The sequence below is a fragment of the Ranitomeya variabilis genome, chromosome 2 (assembly GCF_051348905.1).
Source record: "Ranitomeya variabilis isolate aRanVar5 chromosome 2, aRanVar5.hap1, whole genome shotgun sequence".
Classification (NCBI taxonomy): domain Eukaryota; kingdom Metazoa; phylum Chordata; class Amphibia; order Anura; family Dendrobatidae; genus Ranitomeya; species Ranitomeya variabilis.
In genome coordinates, this window is record NC_135233.1 from 728914262 (window position 1) to 728929285 (window position 15024).

At 37.7% G+C, this 15024-nt stretch overlaps 1 protein-coding gene across 1 annotated transcript; it reads left to right on the forward strand.

Annotated features, from left to right (window-relative positions):
- Positions 1-9078: 9078 nt before the first annotated feature.
- LOC143803941 (uncharacterized) lies at positions 9079-13169 on the forward strand. The gene is made up of 3 exons (XM_077281695.1): positions 9079-9135; positions 10572-11154; positions 11401-13169. The coding sequence occupies exons 1-3, from the start codon at positions 9079-9081 to the stop codon at positions 13167-13169; spliced, it is 2409 nt and encodes an 802-aa protein (XP_077137810.1).
- The last annotated feature ends 1855 nt before the right edge of the window (positions 13170-15024 follow it).

Consider the following 15024-nt stretch of genomic DNA (forward strand, 5'->3'; position numbering starts at 1 on the left):
TATAGATCAGGTCATTCTGAACACGATGATACCATATTTGTACTTTTTTTATTTTTGCTTTTACATAAAAGCTGTGTTTTTAGTGGTCAAACAGATTTTCATGATTTGTGTTTTTTTACTTTTTTACTTATTTCATTTAACTTTAATTTAACCATTTTTACATAGTCGCATTGTAGGATATGAATATTTTTTACTCTGATTGTTGGTCTCATACATTGCAGTACTTGTGTACTGACTCACTGGCTTATAGCAGCGTCTAATAGGTCAACATACTCTGAGGTCATCAGATGACCTTAGGGTGCTATGTCAACTATCGGCACCAACGATTATGATCTCAGGGAGCCAATATAAAGGGTAAGACCTCTCCCCCTTTTTTCCCACTTAGATGCCCTTGTCATGATTGAAAGTGGCATTTAAGGTGTTAATAGGCCTATATCTGTTCCAAAAATGGTTGGGGCCAATTCAGATGGTGTCAGCTGTCAAATACAGTTGACACCCACAGAATTTATAAGCACTGGTTAGCGCTGCACTCATATTCCTCAGCATCATGAGTGAGTTTGGTTATCATAACTGGCCCACACAGAGCATTGAACACCCAAACTTCTTTTTGAATGACTGTAATAGAGATTGAAAGCCAGCCCCCCTCACCCAACATCAGTGTCTGATCTCACCCTCCTGGATATATTTCCACTAACACACTCTAGAATCTTATTTTTTTTTTTTTTTACCAATGATATATCACATTCAGGTAACAACAAGAAGGATATAACAGTTTCTTTTAAAAATATTATTTTTTATTAAACATCAATTAATAAAAACAATATACACAGAATAAGGTGCTGTTTGAATGAGGGATTAATAACCATGCTTGTGCAGATAGTCAAGGGGCAGCTCAAAAATAAATAGTTATGCCTACAGGTATACAAAACATAAGGGGTGATGTTAAAATGATTTGTGCTGCACAATAGTGTGCATGCATTGCATTGCATCTCCGCCCCCTACCTGAGTGCAAATGTTTTACAAGCAACAGGTCAATGTGAGTAATTATGAAGCCTGATCAGTAAAAGTACCTGCACTGCCCTAGCTAATGCTTTAACATGTAAATCACATCAGGACTTACATGACCAATTGATTTAAAGATAAATACCTGTCACTGGATGAGCTGCCTCAGCACAGCAATGGGATTTCTCTGCCCCGACGCTCGTTCCGCTTCACTTCTTCAGGAGGCTTGCTATGACAGGGGGCGCCCAGGTTTAAATACCCCAGTCAGCCAATCACTGCAGAGTAGATATAAAAATCTCTGACAGCACCGCAAGACTACACGGCACATGCGCTTGCCCTCTCAGCTCCAGTATTAAAGTGGTTCCGAGAGGTCCGTTCACATGTCTGAGCGTGCATAGGCATGCCTACTAAAGTGTGCCAAGTGCATGTCACCATGTAAAGACCAGAGCCCCGAGAAGTGGTGAGCTTGTGGCTCGCGCATGCGCACATCCTGTGCCCTGTCAGAGATGAAAACTGAATAGCACTGTGGAAGCAGGAGGGGAGCACTCTTTTGTCCATAGAGTGTATTTATAAGAGAATGTACCAAATATTCATGATGGATTATTGGTCTCCTTAACAAGTTGTCACAATATTTTTAAGAAGACATCTACTGAGTACTTTATAATATTGAATATTTATATTATTTTTTATCAATTTGGATAAGTAACAATTGTCATTTTCATGTACATGAGAGCACATGTGCATAACAGACAAATACTGATCTACAGAAAACTACCGGTATATAAAAATGTTGGTAAATGTTTAAGCATCAAAACTTTTCAAAACATTTTTCTAAAGATAGAATTCATTTTAGTATGGATGGTATGAAAAACAAAGCAACAAAAGAAGTGTATAAGCTACCCATATACCTAGTAAACATAGCTACAAATTTGCATCATACGCACCAGAACTGAGCTGGAAAAACATTGTACTTTTAGTGTTTTCATCGACTTTTAACTGAGATGATTCACAATAAGAAAACACTGCTTAATAGCTGCAATAATGTGGAAACAGAGCAACAATTCCAATGACCAAGATTGCTCTCTTAAGACTGCTTGCAGAATCAAGTTTATAGGACTAATACTTTTAGTTAATTCAATCCATGTTTTTGCTTCCTCTGACAACAGAATTTCTCATTGTCGCCTTGAATTGTTCCTAAGTTTCCAATAATTGGAACTTTATGAGGGGGATGCGCTATTTTAAAGCTAGAAGTTACATACTAGGTTGAAGGAAGTAATAGTACCCATTTAGTACAGTTAAGGATGCATAAAATGGCTAGTAGCATACATGGGATTGCCCTCTGCAATTTATATATGTACTGTATGCTCACGTAGTAAATATTACTGTGAGACTGGTGAAATGAAATGTAATTATAAGTAACATAAAGTTCTACCTTCCAGTAGTTAATTGACATTCATAATTGATAGCAATCTGGAAAAAAAAGAACTAAGGCAGCACTTGGAATTTGCTGCAAAAATGTTAAAATATAATACAATGTTGTAATATTTCAACTATGCTTAAATGGAATCTTCTCTGTGAAGCATCCAGCAGTAGTCCTCCATCATATTCACATTCCATCTACCTTGGTATCGTCATTCCATCTCCTTGATATCTTGATGAAATCTTTCTCCTTGATCTTTGCTAACAGCACCAAGGTTTTCTGGGAAGTAGTCCAAATGGGAATGTAAAAAACGTTACTTCAAATTCATCAAGAACCCAAGGCTTCCAAATATTTCAGCATATTCTTAAATTTTGTGTCATTGTTGTTCCCTAGAAATTTCTTTACGACTTATTTAAAAGAATCACAAGCCCTTTTCTAAACAGCTTTCATTTTTGTTTCGAACATGTCATCGTTCTTGAGTTTCCGAATAATCAGACCCACAAAAATGCCTTCCTACAGATTTGCTCCAGGCAGTCCCTAAACCTTGGTATGCAAGTACTTAAAAGTCGCTCCTCCTTTCATTTTCACAAACTGCTTCATCAGTCCCAGCTTAATGTGGAGTGGTGGCAGGAGAACTTTAGTGGTTTCAATTAAACTTTACACAACTATGTTCGTTAGTTTAGTCCTATCTCGACTGTCCTTTTCACACAAAAAAATGGGTACTTTGTGTATCCTCCTTGCTGTCCAAGTAGCAAAGAGCAAAATTTCTGATCAACACATATTCATCATCCTTGATCCTCATAGTTTAAGTTTCTTGAGAAAAATGTCTAATTGATAATCAGTTGATTTAACTGAAGTTCAATAGGAAGCCAATAAAAAATATTACTGACATTTCTACTGCAGTTATAAATTCAGCTCTGCTGCAGACTTGAACCATTTATCAACTCAAGAATTATTCCGTCACTGGCCTCTACCTCGTGTGAGTCATTCCACTATTTACTTTTACGGAAAAAATATAGCAAGCATCTTAGTTTGAAACAAGCGCAATTACATACAGTAAGCTTTTCCATCTGAAATCATTACTTCAAACTGTTTAATTATAAGATCTATTAAGCTGTAAATAATATGGCTATATAGTAATTAAGGACATGCATACAATTGATTATCTCTTATCAAAGGTCAGCAAAATAGATTAAAGGTCTGGTATGAAGCCCTTCGAAAAACTGTGCTATGGAATTGCATGAATAACAATACTCCAATGTTTTGCAACTATTGGAAAGGTTCCTTTTACGTCTGTGAGCAAATCTAATAATATCCTAACAAGTCTTGCAAATCAAGCAAATGGTCTTCAAATTGTTATACCATGCATTATATTATCATATTGCTTCTGCTTTTCATGGGAAGAACTAATGTAATGTAATGTAATGTAAACCTCAGGGCCTCAATATCATGAAAACGAAACTTAAAAATCAACTTTTAATAATCTATTTAAAAGTATAATACTCCAAAAACTCTTCTAAAAATAGTATAGAAGTATAATCAATAGGAGCATCCAGAGTTCAGTCAAAGACACAAATACATATATATGTACTGTAGATTGTGTAGGGAACTATCAATTCCTTAAATTGGGGGTAAAAATGTTCCTCACAAAAGACACACAGAATACTTGTGGCCTTTTGTGAGGAACATCCTTACCCTCATTGGTCCTCTGATGAACCTTAAGGTTAACAGGATGAAACACTTCGGGCTGAGGGAATAATAAATACTAATCGTCATGGATGATAGGTATCATTATTTTTAATTTATTTATCACTGGTGATTTTGTTTGATATATGTTCCTGTTTGTGGGACATGACTAACTGTATATATCTATTATGGGACATGATTAGCTGTGTATACAGGTGCTTCTCACAAAATTAGAATATCATCTAAAAGATAATTTATTTCAGTTCTTCATTACAAAAAGTGAAACTCATATTTTATAGAGTAATTATAAACAGAGTGATCTATTTCAAGTGTTTATTTCTGTTGATATTAATGATTATGGCTTATAGCCAATGATCACCCCAAAAGTCATTATCTCAGTAAATTAGAATACTTTATGACACCAGCTTGAAAAGTGATTTTAAAATCCGAAATGTTGGTCTACTGAAATGTATGTTCAGTAAATGTACTCAATACTTTGTTGGGGCTCCATTTGCATCAAATACAGCATCAATGTGGCGTGGCATGGAGGCAATGAGCCTGTGGCACTACTGAGGTGTTATGGAACCCCAGGTTGCTTTGATAGCAGCCTTCAGCTCATTGAATCTGGTGTTTCTCATCTTCCTTTTGACAATTCTTGACAATTCATAGATTCTCTATGGGGTTAAGGTGAGGTGAGTTTGCTGGCCAATCCAGCAGTGATACTGTTGTTTCTAAACCAGGTATTGGTAATTTTGGCAGTGTGGACAGGTGCCAAGTCCTGCTGGAGAATGACATTTCCATCTGCAAAAATTCCTTGTGAAGTGTGTCAATGACTGTCTTCTAGACATCTGTCAAGTCAGCAGTCAGTTAATTATTCTAATGTATTAAGATAATGGCTTTTGGTTTTTCATTGGTCCATTATAATCAACATTAACAGAAATAAACACTTGAAATAGATCACTCTGCAATGGCTCAATATAATATATGAGTTTCATTTTTTGTATGAAGAACTGAAATAAATTAACTTTTTGATGATATTCTAATTTTGTGAGAAGCACCTGTATGTGCATAATCCTGCACAAACTAATAATAAGTCTATGTATACCAAAGTAATGAGTTTGCATAATGACCCCAAACATGAAAGAGAGATTACATCTGAGGCATTGTTGTTTTATATGTTTTATACAATACTTGTACTGTACAATAGACTGTTCAAAAATAGTTTGTGGCCATACATCTGTTAGTAATAGGTGACAGTATCTTTTTTTCTGTAAAATTGCACCTTTTTTGAAATTTTTTTTGAGGCAGTGACCGGTGTCACATGTAGGGGTTGCTGTGTGTTCCCCTCAGGATGCAGACCGAGCCCTACTAGACCCACTGGAGTGCTTTGTGGTCACAGCAGGACGCCTGTGAGTCACAGGGCAAAATAAAAGTAAGTGTGGACCTGGTCAAGCTATCTGGCCTGGTATTGTTTAGGAAAAGCCGGTATGGGCTTTTATTTTATAAACAGACCACAGGAAGGAAGTGGGGCTGGTCTGTTTCCTTTAGGTTGGGTCTTACAGGTTGCACAAGGCCACTGATTGTAGAGGGTGGGCCATGTATATGGATACACCTAAATATAATGGCAATGGTTGGTCATATCAACTTCCTGGTTGTGGCACATTAGTATATGGGAGGGGGAAAACTTTTCAAGATGGGTGGTAACCATGGCGGCCATTTTGAAGTTGGCCATTTTGGATCCAACTTTATTTTTTCCAATGGGAAGAGGGTCATATGACACATCAAACTTTTTGAGAATTTCACAAGAAAACAATCCCGTGCTTGGTTGTAACATAACTGTATTCTTTCATGAGTTATTTACAAGTTTATCTTTGTTTACAGCCATTGAGATGTCACAGAGGTTAACACATGAGGAGTGGACAGAAATTCTGATGATGTCTGGTGAAAGCAGTACGCAGGTCATTGCAGCAGATTTCAATGCAAGATACCCTACGCAAGTAAACTGTCACCATTCCCATTTGATTTAGGTGTATCCATATAAATGGCCCACCCAAAAAAGTTTGCCTTATCACTGAACATAATGTTCTGTGTAAACTGAGGGTCCTGTTCCAATTTTTGTTGTCCCCAGCTTTTCCTTCATTCCTCTGTGGTTTACAGCCCAGCCGGCAGCATTAGCACTGCTCCTGGTTGTAAACTAATTAATCCCTTGAGATGGATTGCAGCGTGGGACTTGACTGTACGGCTGACAGGTATGGGTTATTGTTGTTTTTTTATTTTGGATTTTTTACAGAAGAACGAGGGCTTTGCTTGGATTGAGACTGTAATAACATAGTAGCATAGTTATTAAGGTTGAAGAAAGACTTTAAGTCCATCTAGTTCAACCCACAGTCTAACTTAACATGCCCTAATATGTTGATCCAGAGGAAGGCAAAAAAAAACCCATGTGGCAAAGAGTAAGCGCCACATAGGGGAAAAAAATTCCTTCGCGACTCCACATACGGCAATCAGACTAGTTCCCTGAATCAACGCCCTATCAAGGAATCTAGTAAATATAACCTGTCACATTATACTTTTCAAAAAAGGCATTCAGTCCCCTCTTAAATTTAAGTAATGAATCACTCATTACAACATCATACGGCAGAGAATTCCATAGTCTCACTGCTCTTACAGTAAAGAATCCGCATCTGTTATTATGCTTGAACCTTCTTTCCTCCAGACGTAGAGGATGCCCCCTTGTCCCTGTCTCAGGTCTATGATTAAAAAGATCATCAGAAAGGTCTTTGTACTGTCCCCTCATATATTTATACATTAACATAAGATCACCCCTTAGCCTTCATTTTTTACAAACTAAATAGCCCCAAGTGTAATAACCTATAATGGTATTGCAGACCCCCCAGTCCTCTAATAACCTTGGTCGCTCTTCTCTGCACCCGCTCTAGTTCAGCTATGTCTTTCATATACACTGAAGACCAGAACTGTACATAGTATTCTAAGTGTGGTCGAACTAGTGACTTGTATAGAGGTAAAATTATGTTCTCCTCATGAGCATCTATGCCTTTTGTAATGCATCCCATTATTTTATTTGCCTTTGTAGCAGCTGCCTGACACTGGCCACTAAATGTGAGTTTGTCATCCACCCATACACCCAGGTCTTTTTTATTGACGGTTTTGCCCAGAGTTTTAGAATTAAGCACATAGTTATATATCTTATTACTTCTACCCAAGTGCATGACCTTACATTTATCCCCATTGAAGCTCATTTGCCATTTATCAGCCCAAGCTTCTAGTTTACATAAATCATTCTGTAATATAAAATTGTGCTCCTCTGTATTGATTACCCTGCAGAGTTTAGTGTCATCTGCAAATATTGAAATTCTGCTCTGTATGCCCCCTACAAGGTCATTAATAAAAATGTTAAAAAGAAGAGGGCCCAATACTGACCCCTGTGGTACCCCAATGCTAACCGCGACCCAGTCCGAGTGTGCTCCATTAATAACCACCCTTTGTTTCCTATCCCTGAGCCAGCTCTTAACCCACTTACACATATTTTCCCCTATCCCCATTATTCTCATTTTATGTATCAACCTATTGTGTGGCACCGTGTCAAAAGCTTTTGAAAAATCCATATACACTACGTCCACTGGGTTCCCTTGGTCCAGTCTGGAACTTACCTCTTCATAGAAATTGATCAGATTAGTCTGACAGGAATGGTCCTTAGTAAACCCATGCTGATATTGGGTCGTGATCATGAGGTTATTCCTCTTCAGATACTCTAGCATAGCATCCCTTAGAAACCCATACAGGATTTTACCCACAGTAGAGGTTAAGCTTACTGGCCTATAATTTCCAAGTTCAGTTTTTGTCCCCTTTTTGAATATTGGCAACACATTTGCTATACGCCAGTCCTGTGGTACAGACCCTGTTATTATGGAGTCTTTAAAGATTAAAAATAATAGTCTATCAATGACTGTACTTAATTCCTGCAGTACTCAGGGGTGTATCCCATCCGGGCCCGGAGATTTGTTTATTTTAGTGATTTTTAGATGCCGTCGTACTTTCTGCTGGGATAAGCAGGTGACATTTAATGGGGAATTTTTTTTTATCACTGATCATATTGTTTGCCATGGAATTTTCTTGGGTAAATACTGATGAAAAAAAGTCATTTAGCATATTGGCTTTTTCCTCATTCTCATCCACCATTTCACCCAGACTATTTTTAAGGAGGCCAACACTATCCTTTTTTAGTTTCTTACTATTTACATAGTTAAAGAATATTTTGGGTTATTTTTGCTCTCTCTGGCAATAAGTCTCTCTGTCTCAATTTTTGCTGCCTTGATTTGCTTTTTACATAATTTATTTAATTTTCTGTATTTATTTAATGCCTCATCACTACCTACTTCCTTTAATTCTCTAAATGCTTTCTTTTTGTCACTTATTGCGCCCCTTACAGCTCAATTTAGCCATATTGGTTTCTTCCTATTTCTAGTATGTAATAAAGATGGAAAATCTGTGTGTTTAATTGTTTCATTAAAATACTTTATTCTTAATGTGTATGTATTTTTTGACAAGGAGTTGCAGCCAAGGAAACCCCAAAACCAGGCCAGCAGGAAGATTGTCCAAAATAAAGGAGGATATATGTTCCTGGTGAACAGGCCCCACCTTGAGGATGAATGCCTCAGAAACAAAACTAATCCCGTCCTTGGTGAGGGGCGTACAGTCAATGGCCACCACTTTAATGGGAGTCCCCAACCCATTTGTCCCTATCTCAAAATGGGCCACCAGTTTAGAATCAATCAGGTATACAGAAGGACCCAAAGTCCACAAAAGCCATAATGGGGAAAAAACAGTTTTTTGTACCAAGTTCCACCTTCAGTAGCAATTTGGAAACAGAGGAAAAAGGAACCTGAGAGTCTAGGTAACCTCCTTGACAGTTACCCAGACTTAGGCCTTTCTAACCATCTTGGGAACCGATGGGCATGAGGGACAGTCCTTCTCCCAATGTCCCGGGGCACCACAATAAAAGCAGAGTTGGTTCTCCTGCCAACATCTCCCCTTCTCCAAAAATGAGATAGCCCCCACCTCCATAGGTTCGACTTGGGGCAATGGCTCAAACTTAACCGGAAACAATGGAGCCTCCAGTTGCACAACTCATCACTCCCTCAATCTCCGATCAATATGGACGGCCTGTGTCATGGCCTTCTCCAGGGAGTCAGGCGGCAAATGCAGAGTCAGGGAGTCCTTTAGATAGTTACATAGTTATTAAGGTTGAATGAAGACTTTAAGTCCATCTAGTTCAACCCATAGCCTAACATGCTCTAACATGTTGATCCAGGGGAAGGCAAAAAAAACCCATGTGGTAAGAATAAGCTCCACCATGGGGAAAAAAATTCCTTCCCAACCCCACATACGGCAATCAGACTAGTTCCCTGGATCAACGCCCTATCAAGAAATCTAATATATATACCCTGTAACATTATACTTTTCCAGAAAGGTATCCAGTCCCCTCTTAAATTTAAGTAATGAATCACTCATTACAACATCATACGGCAGAGAGTTCCATAGTCTCACTGCTCTTACAGTAAAGAATCCGCGTCTGTTATTATGCTTAAACCTTTTTTCCTCCAGATGTAGAGGATGCCCCCTTGTCCCTGTCACCGGTCTATGATTAAAAAGATCATCAGAAAGGTCTTTGTACTGTCCCCTCATATATTTATACATTAACATAAGATCACCCCTTAGTAGGGTGACCACAAAAAATCGATGTTGGAATTTTGTCCGTCTGGACCCCACAAAACGATTCCCCTTTCCGGATATTGAGATAGCCAAAATTTGAGCTCGATCAAACGACGTTAACCCGTGCCGCTCATCGCTCAAAGTTTGAAAAAATCAGAATTTTTGCCCAAAAAGCTGACATATGAAGCCATAACTCCAGAATGGTAAATAATAAAAACACGCTTAATATCTCAAAAGAAAGCTAATGTTGTTCTTCAAAATTTATATTTTATACATAATTGTTATTTTAAGTCAAACTGAGTTAAAACATCTTTTAGCCCCAAGAACGTGACCTGGTACCACTAGGAGCATACTTCGTATATTTTGTTATTAAGTGATACATTTTTATTTTTTTTGGTATATTTTTGAGTTTAAAGTAGAAATATAATAAAAAAACAAGTAATACTGATAAGTCTAATGACTTTTTTTTATTTTAAAATATAAAAATGAGGTATTTAATACATACAAAACAGACACAGAAAAGATACAGACGTAGTACCTACATGAGTTGATAATTTTACATAGTTATCTAATCTAATCTGACTGCGCTCCTCATAAAAACAAGCACATGCTGCTTAAAATTTTCCAAGTGTGTGTTATTGTTTTTATAGCTATTATAGTATTATTTTAAAAGATATTTGAAAATATTTTATTGAAATTTAAGTTAATATATTTTTTTTCGTTTTTCTAGTTAACTGTTATTTACCTATTGGACTCTGAAATGGCATTCACATCAGGTGTACAAAGCCGGAACAAGGATAAATTATTTCTTGTGGGCTATCCCATTCACCAGATCACCGGTTGTAAACTACCCTCAAATCGTCAAGTCTTAAGTGCTTTATTTTATAATTTACGTACTGTGAAATTGACTTTAAGAGAATCAGCAAAACTGACCATACGAGAAGTGTTCATTTTTTGGGGGAAAGCTCGAATCTCGACTAAACATGAGCAAGATGCAATTACTAAGCTGGAAAAAGTTCACGCCGCGTGGAGAAGTCCTCAAAAAGACCGGAAGAAAACATCGGAAATGGCCAAGAACAAATTTAAACAGTTTGTTGAAAGGTTGGATGATCTCTTTGATATTGCTCAACAAGATGCCTTGGCTCTGTTGAAATCGGAAGAAGATAAGGCGTTTCTCGTGAAACAGAGGCAGAAGGGCCGCCCAGGTTACATGGCTGGAGTGGACATCAAGTTGTGTCAAGCTGAAGAAATCAAGGCGCAAAAGGAACTTGCAAAAATGAACCGACAAATCCAAGAAGAAACTTTTGATATTGGTGAGTTTATTTTATTATTATTATTCTAAAAAGTAGATAAACAAATAAGTAAATAGTTTCAATATAATTGAAAGAAAATTGTACATGAAAGCATCATTTGGCATCTTTATGATTGAGTTTATATTCTTAAAATAATACCTATTGATAATTAGAAGTAGGTAATTTAGTACCTATGTATTATTACTATTCTGCTAAAACGACAAGTTTTTATAGTCTTTTTTTTCTCTTTCTTTTGTTACTTCTTAGAGACGGATGATGAAGACAAGCTCGAAGAAGGAAAAGAAGAAGAAGATACTGAAGAGGACAACATCTACCAGGAACTTGAGAGCTTGGAGGAAATGGACAACATCCCTGAAGAAGCTGCAGAAGATCCAGGACCATCTGAGAGCAAGAGGATGAAACTTTCATTTGCAAGGGGCGTTAAAGAGATTTTAAACATGAAATTATCCATTGTGTTAGATCGATGTAAGTTATCCGACAGAAATGCCACGAGAATTTTAATAGCTACTCTAGAAGCACTAAACCTTGACCCTCTTGAGTACAAAGTCTCGAAAACTTTATTACATTCTAGAAGGCAAACGTTCAGAGAACAATATACTAAAAACATGTTAGATAAAGTAAACATTCCTGAAAAAGAGCCCGTGGTTGTCCATTGGGACGGTAAACTTTTACCGGGTGTTTTAAAAAATGAGCAATGTGAGCGAATAGCTATTGCTATTTCATATGGCGAAAAGGAACAGCTGCTGGGAGTTCCTGTAACAGCAAGCAGCTCTGGAGAGGAGCAAGCCGTAGCCGTATATGAATGCCTACAGGAATGGGGTCTTCCCAACACCGTCAAGGCGATGTGCTTCGACACTGCAGCATCGAACACGGGAAGACTCAAAGGAGCATGCGTCCTATTGGAGCAAATGTTAGGAAGAGAATTGCTACACCTAGCTTGCCATCACCATATCTTGGAAATTGTGTTAAGAGGCGTATTCGACACAAAAATGGGATCAACCACTGGACCTCATGCAGACATTTTCAAAAGATTCCTCACTGCGTGGCCCAAGATAGACAAAGGAAAATACGACACAGGTATCAGTGACAAGCTAATACAAAAGCAGCTAACTACAGAAGTAATTGCAAATGTTACTGCTGAATTCGAGACCAAATTAACTGAGAGCCACCCCAGAGATGACTACAAGGAGCTGTTGCAGTTGGTTCTCGTATTTGTTGGATCACTAGACGGCAATGTTGTGGGTTTTAGAACTCCAGGAGCCATTCATCACGCTAGGTGGATGGCAAAGGCTATTTACTGCTTAAAAATGTTCATTTTTCGTCGTCAATTTAAGATGTCTAAAGAAGAAGAAAGTTCTGTGCGTGCCATTTCTGTTTTCCTAGTTAAAATTTATTGTAAAGCTTGGTTCAATGCTCCAAAAGCTCATCTTGCGCCAAAGCAAGATTTAGGTATTTTGCATAGTCTGTTAGACTATAAAGAATGTGACAACGACATTGCAGAAATAGCCCTGACCAAATTTTCGAACCATTTGTGGTATTTGAATGCAGAGTTGGTGGGATTATCGTTTTTTGATCCCAACATTACAGACGATAAAAAGTTGTTAATGGCTAATAAATTGCTCAGTAGCACAGATGAACCATCAGAGCACGCTAGGGTTGTAAATCCAAAAGTTAAGAAAGAAAAAGTAAAAGAGGTCGTTGATGGAGGATTGTTAAATTTACTTACCAAAGAAACATTTACATTCTTTGACCGATTTAATATAAAAACGGATTTCCTAAGACAAAATCCAAACACCTGGCCTCAAAATAATGACTTCCAAGAAGGATTGAAAATTGTCAAAACATTAAAAGTAGTTAATGATATGGCTGAGCGTGGTGTTAAATTAATAACCGACTTTAACGACCTTCTGACAAAAAATGAAGAACAAAAGCAATATGTCCTGCAAGTTGTAAGCAAATGCCGAGCACTATATTCTGACGTTTCAAAAACTACTTTAACAAAACCTCTAGAATAGATTAGATAACTATGTAAAATTATCAACTCATGTAGGTACTACGTCTGTATCTTTTCTGTCTGTTTTGTATGTATTAAATACCTCATTTTTATATTTTAAAATAAAAAAAAGTCATTAGACTTATCAGTATTACTTGTTTTTTTATTATATTTCTACTTTAAACTCAAAAATATACCAAAAAAAAAAAAAATGTATCACTTAATAACAAAATATACGAAGTATGCTCCTAGTGGTACCAGGTCACGTTCTTGGGGCTAAAAGATGTTTTAACTCAGTTTGACTTAAAATAACAATTATGTATAAAAAATAAATTTTGAAGAACAACATTAGCTTTCTTTTGAGATATTAAGCGTGTTTTTATTATTTACCATTCTGGAGTTATGGCTTCATATGTCAGCTTTTTGGGCAAAAATTCGGATTTTTTCAAACTTTGAGCGACGAGCGGCACGGGTTAACGTCGTTTGATCGAGCTCAAATTTTGGCTATCTCAATATCCGGAAAGGGGAATCATTTTGTGGGGTCCAGACGGACAAGATTCCCACATTTTTTCAAACCCATATAAGATCCGGTCACCCTACCCCTTAGCCTTCGTTTTTCCAAACTAAATAGCCCCAAGTGTAATAACCTATCTTGGTATTGCAGACCCCCCAGTCCTCTAATAACCTTGGTCGCTCTTCTCTGCACCCGCTCCAGTTCAGCTATGTCTTTCTTATACACCGGAGACCAGAATTGTGCACAGTATTCTAAGTGTGGTCGAACTAGTGACTTGTATAGAGGTAAAATTATGTTCTCCTCATGAGCATCTAAGCCTCTTTTAATGCATCCCATTATTTTATTTGCCTTTGTAGCAGCTGCCTGACACTGGCCACTGAATATGAGTTTGTCATCCACCCATACACCCAGGTCTTTTTCATTGATGGTTTTGCCCAGAGTTTTAGAATTAAGCACATAGTTATACATCTTATTACTTCTATCCAAGTGCATGACCTTACATTTATCCCCATTAAATCTCATTTGCCATTTATCAGCCCAAGCTTCAAGTTTACATAAATCATCCTGTAATATAAAATTATCCTCCTCTGTGTTGATTACCCTGCAGAGTTTAGTCTCATCTGCAAATATTGAAATTCTACTCTGAATGCCCCCTACAAAGTCATTAATAAATATGTTAAAAAGAAGAAGGCCCAATACTGACCCCTGTGGTACCCCACTGCTAACTGCGACCCAGTCCGAGTGTGCTCCATTAATAACCACCCTTTGTTTCCTATCCCTGAGCCAGCTCTCAATCCACTTACACATATTTTCCCCTATCCCCATTATTCTCATTTTATGTAACAACCTTTTGTGTGGCACCGTATCAAAAGCTTTTGAAAAGTCCATATACACTACATCCACTGGGCTCCCTTGGTCCAGTCCGGAACTTACCTCTTCATAGAAGCTGATCAAATTAGTCTGACATGAACGGTCCCTAGTAAACCCGTGCTGATACTGGGTCATGAGGTTATTCCTCTTCAGATACTCCAGTATAGCATCCCTTAGAATGCCCTCCAGGATTTTACCCACAGTAGAGGTTAAGCTTAGTGGCCTATAATTTCCGATAGTCCCCTACGGAACTGCCACCAGAGATCTGAGTCATTCCAAGACACCTCTAAGGACCATTGCATGAATTCTGAGCAGCAACACTCGGCAGAAAGCTTTCCCTGAGAGACACTCTTTATTGTGTTCTCAGCCAGTCGGACCTGAACGGGTTAATCATAAATCAACCCTAGAGCTTCAAATAATTTTTCAACAGACATTCTCTCAAGGGTGATGGGGGTAAGGAGAAAGCCCAAGCCTGCGGACCCTCCTGAAGTAA

What these genes read in the sequence shown, in the direction of transcription:
- LOC143803941 (XM_077281695.1), top strand. Translation starts at nt 9,079, where the DNA reads ATGGGCATGAGGGACAGTCCTTCTCCCAATGTCCCGGGGCACCACAAT. An exon ending in GGCACCACAATAAAAGCAGA is followed by an intron (nt 9,136 to 10,571) that starts GTTGGTTCTCCT and finishes TCGTTTTTCTAG; the next exon opens with TTAACTGTTATTTACCTATT. An exon ending in AGAAGAAACTTTTGATATTG is followed by an intron (nt 11,155 to 11,400) that starts GTGAGTTTATTT and finishes GTTACTTCTTAG; the next exon opens with AGACGGATGATGAAGACAAG.